Raw genomic sequence first — 6,756 nt, 5'->3', positions numbered from 1 at the left:
ACAACATTTCGATGACAATTGCCCAACCCCACTGTTTCAAAATTCGGAATCAGATTAGTTGAATTGGTCAATTCAGATCAGTATCAACCATGTCCAATTCCAATTCTGGACATTCCGATGCAACCAATTCAAAGGTTTCTCTCACTGGAAATCATAATTCGTAATCTTGGATCCTCCAATTTTGGCCGGATCGCCGATACCAATCAACCTGTACGGTCAAGGATTAAAAGGTAAAAAAACAGGGGAATTTTGGGGGATCCGATACCGAGATTAGCTGGTTTTATCTGAAAGTCCGGCTCTAGGGTTTTTGTCACTGGAATCGGCCGATCAGTGCAGATTCGTTCACCGATTCCGATTTCATAACCCTGCCTCTGCCTAGCCTTGACCGCCACATGATGAGTGAAGAAGCGCAGAGAACCATTGTCTTCGTCAACTCAATCTCCAAGTGGGTTTGCACCCTAAATCTGTTGAAGTCGTTTGTGGAATTGTGGTGGTCGAAGCCTCGAAGGTGCTGTTAGAAGGAAAGACTCGACGGATAACGTTTGCAGGTTGTACTGCGGAATGAAAACTAAGCCAAACCTGATTAGCGGAACAAAGGACTTTGAAGGTACCTTTGTAAGTGAACAATTACAAATTAGCCTCACTCACTGATGCGCGGACAGCGAGGATTCATTGCTGAGGTGAGATCTCAAACGACGACCATGAGGGTAGGTTTCGGCGAAATCCTCCATTTGCTAGAAAGATGCAGAAGCATGAGGGAGCTTAAAAAGATACATGGATTGATGATTACTACCTCACTCATCAGAGATATCATCTCTTTAAGTAGACTCGTTGATTTCTGCGCAAATTCCGACTCCGGCGATCCTGGCTACGCTGCGTTGGTTTTCCTCCAGATAGACCGTCCCAGTGTCTACATATGGAACTCCTTGATCAAAGGAAGCTCTAATGGGAAAAACCCAGATGATGCATTGTCCATGTACAGGAAAATGCAGCGACGAGGGTATTCCCCTGACCACTTCACCTTTCCCTTCGTGCTCAAAGCTTGTGCCCTGATCAACGATCGAAATTATGGAATGTGTGTTCATGATCGCATTGTTAAAACCGGGTTTGAATCGGATTTATATGCTTCTATTAGCTTGATACACATGTACGCATCCTGTACTGATATGGAAGCCAGTGAAAAACTGTTTGAGAAAATTCCCAAGTGGAATGTGGTATCTTGGACTACCCTCATTGCCGGTTATGTAAACAATAATCAAGCTGGTAAAGCTGTGAATGTGTTCAAGGAGATGGAGCTTCAGGGAGTCCAACCAAACGAGATCACCATGGTGAACGTCCTAGTAGCCTGTGCACAAGCAAGGGACTTAGAAACTGGAAGATGGGTCCATCAACGTGTCCGTCAAATTGTGTTCGACCCTTTTGTAAGTAAAAAATCAGATTCGAATGTTATTCTTTCAACCGCCATAGTAGATATGTATGCAAAATGTGGTTACTTAAAGGTTGCGAGGGATTTGTTTGATAAAATGCCTCGCAGAAATGTCGTCGCTTGGAATTCCATGATTGGTGCTTACAATCAGTATGATCGGTCACATGAAGCATTAAGTCTTTTTGCGGATATGCAAAATGCAAGGTTAACTCCAGACGAGACCACCTTGTTGAGTGTATTGGGAGCTTGTGCCCACCATGGAACATTGTGTCTAGGTCAAGGAATTCATGCTTATATTGAGAAAACCCACATTGGCACAGATGTTGTTATTGGGACTTCCCTGATGAACATGTATGCCAAAACAGGAGAAACACAAAGTTCACTCCAGATCTTTAATGGGTTACAGAAGAAGGATGTGACTGCATGGACTAGTATGATCATAGGTTTGGCCATGCACGGCCGTGGTGGAGAAGCATTGAAGCTTTTTAAAGAGATGCAAAGGGATAAAGATGTTAAACCAGATCACATTACCTTCATTGGTGTTCTGTGCGCATGTAGTCATGCGGGATTGGTTAACGAAGGCCAAGAGCTCTTTCATTCAATGAGTATAGTGTATGGTATAGCGCCCACAGTTCAACATTACGGATGCATGGTGGATCTTCTGAGCAGAGCCGGCCATTTAACAGAGGCAGAGAGATTAGTAGAATCAATGCCGATTGAACCCAATATCTCTATATGGGGTGCCCTTCTGAATGGTTGTGAGGTGCACAACAATGTCAATTTAGCTGACAGAGTAGGAAACCACATACTCCAATTGAAACCTCATGGAGGTGGTGTTTATGTACTTCTTTTCAACATATACGCCAAGGCAGGAAGGTGGCAAGCAGTAGAGATGGCTAGAGAGGTAATGAAGCTAAAGGGAATCGAGAAAACTCATGGATGCAGCTATATTGAGGAAAAGTCCCTAACCATATGAATTCCCTACACAGGATTCCTGTACATTTATAAATTAGGGTTTAAGGATTGTTATGTCAAAAATCATAATCCGTCAGATTCAGAATGAGATGGGGAAAAGCATATTGAAATCTCTTGTATGAAACCTGAAAAGATCAAATTATCGAATCCATAACAATATGTTACTACATTAATAAGAGTTGTTGCAGTAGGGGTTGGGGCGACAAAAATGTGAAAAAAAGCGTCGAGAAATTGAAAGAGACAGAGAATTCTACTTCAGCTCAGTGGTGTCGGAGACATCGTCGGAGGTGGAGAAAGAAGATTTGGGAATCGCGGTGGTGTCGTTATCATCGGGGTCACGGGAGGGATCGGACTTGTCCATGGCATCACGAGCTTTCTGGAGGAAAGGCTTGAAAGCGAGCTCTATAGTCAGCCATCCGAAAGCCAGGGCTCCCACAACTACAATCGCCGACTTCACCGAGTTCGCCTTCGTCGATTGCTTCATCCTGTTGCTCCCTGCTCCGCTGCAGAGTTCAGACCTTTTCTTCTCCTTCTTCCTTGCAGACTTGCTGGGTAAGTAAGCCTTAAATGGAGTTGACGGAATTCCTGTGGGAGACGAAGAGGGGTTAGGGGTTTGGGGTTTGGACTTTGGACTTTGGAGCAGGGTTTGAGGAATCCGTATCGGATACGGGATTGATCTCAACCGAAACAAACTGGATAGCCCCGTATCAGTCTAGAATCTAGATACGAGAATCTGGTTTTCATTTAAGAAACAGTATTTTACCTTTTTACCCTTGGTCCGTATTGATTCAACAATACGGAATCGCCTCAGGATCGGTATCGCCCTCCATCGATACTAATTCGATTCGGTTGATTTCTCTAACTTGCTACCGATCCCTAGAACCGTGCTTCCGAGTTTGGACTGTGCCCAATGTTTTCAAATTTCAACTCGAAACTCAGACCCGACTTAAGGGCACAAGAGTGGAGTTACCTCAATGATTTACGAGTGAACTCATCGAGTCACTAAAATAATTTGGGAAAATTTCACGGATGCCCCCTAAAAGTATCCAATATCTCAGAAACTTACCATACAATGTCTCACACACCTCAAACGTTAAGCACAGATAGTACTCAATGGTGAAATATCCATTTTACCCCTTAGTTATTTAAATAAAAGGATAAAATTATCATTTCGTCTTTTTCCCTAAATATCTATTTTATCTTTTAATTATTTAAATAAAAAGACAAAACTATCATTTCATCTTCTTCCCGCTATGGCTGTGGCTCCGGCGACCATCACCTGCTTCCCTATTTCTAAGTGAGAAAAAAAATATTAGTTTCAACATATCCCAGCTCCTCCTCAATTATGCAGGTGTCGAGAACTAAGAGGAACACGGGAGGCTGAGGTGGCGGTGTCCCGTGAGATTCCGGGGCGGTGAAGGCGTATTCGACAGTGGTGTATTGCGGGTAGAGCTCCACGAAAGAACCAGTCTTTGTTCGGGCAAGAAGAGAGCCATTCGAGCATGGACTCCTTCCAGTACCGAAGCTCATTTTCTCAGATGGCACAGCAACCCTAGGCCCTTTCAAGGAGAAGTTCATCCAACACGCTTCTGCTTCTTCCTCTCCCTTCCGAATCGACGCCGACGGTATTTCCCAAGTGCTTCAGATCTCGATCGAGAATGCTCGTCTCGTCCTTGACACCCTCGCCACGGTGTTGCCCTCTGATTCAGACCCTCTAGTCACCGCCAAGCCTGGGGACTTGGATTCTGTTGGCGCTGATATTAACGATCTGATTCTCTTCCTTTACATCCAATCTTACAAGAGACTTCTCCCCAGGACCCACAAGGATTCCGCTTCCGTCGCTGATGTCTGGCCTTCCACTTCCGCCTTCAATGGTTACCTATCGGCGCTCTCCCCATTGCAGGTAATAAACGATTATTTTTACTTGCGTTTGAATGTATGATATTCGACACTCGTTCATATGGCCGGGTTTCTACTTTCTGTTGCAGCTTTATCCAAACTTTGGTTTATTTGATTGCATTTTCGAATTATGCTGTTTCTTCCACCGCCGGCAGAAATTTCTTTGCAGTGTCCAATGTGAAGGGGTCATGGTACAGAAACCCTATTTTCCCAAGCACCCAGACCCCAAGAGCTGAAGTCAAGTACTGCAAAGCAGTTAGTAGACCAGGGAAGTTGAATTCGGTAATAGCGTACTTATTAATGACCGCAAGTAGGCTCGAACAGAGAGCGTATGCGATAACGAGACACTTGTTGTGTAGTATTGCTTTGAAACATCAAATCTAGCGGAAACCATTGTTGCAACAGAAGCCAAACAGATTCAAAATGAAAGAAACCCAGAAATCTTACCCAATAACAGTAGCTGATTTCAGAGCAAAATCTGGGAATTGCTTATGGAGATCAAAAGGGGCTCGATCTGCAATGTCTGACGGAGACGATGTAGACGAAAATCGCAAAATTTAACAGATATACTCCTCAGTTCCGGAGAAGAAACCCACGTACATCACCGACAAAGTTAATGAAATGTAGCTCAACAAGAATTTAGGAGGATTAGCAGTGGCCGAAGGTTGAAGAAAGGATCCGTCGATGGCGGGGTTGCAGGGGAGCAAGAGAAGGAGGGCTGGAGGGGGTGGCGGTGGTGGCGGCGGCTGAAGAAACAGCAAAAGGAGAAGGAGAACAAGAAGGGGAGAAAAAAGGAATAAAAAAAAATATTGAATAAAAATAAGGGCAAAATTGTCTTTTTCTAAAAACTAACTTCTAACCTCATTAATTCATCATTAAGGGTATTATAGGAATTTCACTGTGGTAAGGGTAATTTTGCATTTAAAAATAGTTAACAGACACTTAACTGCGGAGACTAACAGAGTAAACTAAATTGAAACAAATTCATAAAAATAGGGGTGTCTGTGACATTTTGACCAAGTATGGTAAGTTTCTGAGATATTGGATACTTTTAGGGGGTGTCTATGAAATTTTCCCAAATAACTTTATATTATTAATATAATTAAGGGTAAATTACACGTCATCCTCTGGTTTTCAAAAGAAACTTGGATCACCCCTAGTTTAGTCGTTTAGACCTCAATATTACAAATTAGTCCCTATCATTAGTTTTATGCTGTTAAGTGACGATGTCAGTCAATTAAATAAATTTAAATCCCTAAACTACCATTGACCAATGTTGAAGATGAAAGAAGGGTAGTATTGTAAATTTAATTCTAATGTTTTAATACAAGGGTAAAATAGTCTTTTCACATAACCAACAGGAGATTAACACTGTTATTGTAGAGGGGGTGATTTGAGTTTTATTAAAAATTAGGGGATGATCTGAGTTTCATTTGAAAAATAGGGGGTGACGTGTAATTTATCCTATAATTAAATAGAAAAGATTTTTTCGCTGATATCCTATAAGGTGTCATATAGTATTACAAATTTTTTTTTTTCAATAAGAGTAAACATTGTCATTTGACATATAAAAAATGGATTTTTTTTTAGTAGAAGAAAATGTTTTTAAAAACTTTAAGGAGTTGAGTACAATTTTGGTAACTAATCTAAAACATTCCCTAAAAGTGATAAGATACGGGAATGGTTTGCAAGTTTGTGGGGTAGGGATCTGGTTGTTCTACCTACTTTCTTGTATAAACTGAAGCTAAAAAAAAAAAGAGAGCTTATGTCAAAGATGATTCCAAAGATCTCCCATGGCCAAAGTGAGGTAGTAGGTTGTTGTAGATAATCTACCATGTTATGTGATTCCGCCCGGACTTCTACCTCTACTCTTGGTCTTTTCGAAGACATTCCTTGTAAGATGCCGTTGGCTTCCATTTCTTGTGCTGATCGTGTATCACTAAAATCTATTTGTGCAAAAATAATATGATTATTAGAGATAATTAGGGGTATAAATGAAGAGCCGAAATCCGTTTCCGTATCCGTTTAGCACTATCCAAATCCGTTCGAAAGCTAAACAGATGCGGATACGGATAGGCTATAGCCGTCCGAAAAGCTATATTTACATGTAAACGGATAAAATATCCGATCCGTATCCATGTCCATATCTGTTTAGCACTATCTGAATCCGTCTGATAGCTAATCGGATGCGAATGTGGATGCGAATATAGCACTATTCGAGCCGAATCCGAATCGTTTATGGCCCTAGAGATAATTACTGCTACCCATTCTCCTCGTTTGGTTTTGGGATCAAAACTACCATCCAAATGATATTTAGCTTTTCAGTGGATGGTATAGTGCGGAAGAAATCTTGTGATGGGGCTATGATGGGAGGTTGGATTTTGTCAATAGGATAATTCAACAAATTCAGGTCACATTCCCATCTCTTGATTATGTTTAGAATATTGACTGGATTT

The 6,756-nt window shown here is 41.7% G+C and overlaps 2 protein-coding genes across 3 annotated transcripts; one reads left to right on the top strand and one right to left on the bottom strand.

The window, feature by feature from the left end:
* Positions 1 to 630: 630 nt before the first annotated feature.
* On the top strand, positions 631 to 2,419 carry LOC122672567 (putative pentatricopeptide repeat-containing protein At3g05240). 2 transcript variants are annotated; one of them, XM_043870057.1, is made up of 2 exons: positions 631 to 1,403; positions 1,434 to 2,419. In XM_043870057.1, the coding sequence occupies exons 1-2, from the start codon at positions 651 to 653 to the stop codon at positions 2,400 to 2,402; spliced, it is 1,722 nt and encodes a 573-aa protein (XP_043725992.1). In that variant the 5' UTR covers positions 631 to 650; the 3' UTR covers positions 2,403 to 2,419. The 2 variants fall into 2 exon arrangements, with proteins under 2 accessions (XP_043725992.1, XP_043726062.1); XM_043870127.1 differs by having other exon boundaries at positions 631 to 1,404; positions 1,438 to 2,419.
* Positions 2,420 to 2,494: 75 nt separating this feature from the next.
* On the bottom strand, positions 2,495 to 2,998 carry LOC122672473 (outer envelope membrane protein 7-like). The gene has a single exon (XM_043869970.1). The coding sequence runs from the start codon at positions 2,883 to 2,885 to the stop codon at positions 2,652 to 2,654; it is 234 nt and encodes a 77-aa protein (XP_043725905.1). The 5' UTR covers positions 2,886 to 2,998; the 3' UTR covers positions 2,495 to 2,651.
* Positions 2,999 to 6,756: the final 3,758 nt, after the last annotated feature.

The sequence above is a fragment of the Telopea speciosissima genome, chromosome 1, assembly GCF_018873765.1.
Source record: "Telopea speciosissima isolate NSW1024214 ecotype Mountain lineage chromosome 1, Tspe_v1, whole genome shotgun sequence".
Classification (NCBI taxonomy): Eukaryota; Viridiplantae; Streptophyta; class Magnoliopsida; order Proteales; family Proteaceae; genus Telopea; species Telopea speciosissima.
Note: the sequence above shows the minus strand (reverse complement) of the source record. Positions and strands in the feature narration are given on the sequence as shown.

Coding starts and splice junctions, on each gene's coding strand:
- LOC122672567 (XM_043870057.1), top strand. CDS start 651: ATGCGCGGACAGCGAGGATTCATTGCTGAGGTGAGATCTCAAACGACG. Junction 1,404..1,433: donor TCCATCAACGTGTCCGTCAA/ATTGTGTTCGAC, acceptor GTAAGTAAAAAA/TCAGATTCGAATGTTATTCT.
- LOC122672473 (XM_043869970.1), bottom strand. CDS start 2,885: ATGAAGCAATCGACGAAGGCGAACTCGGTGAAGTCGGCGATTGTAGTT.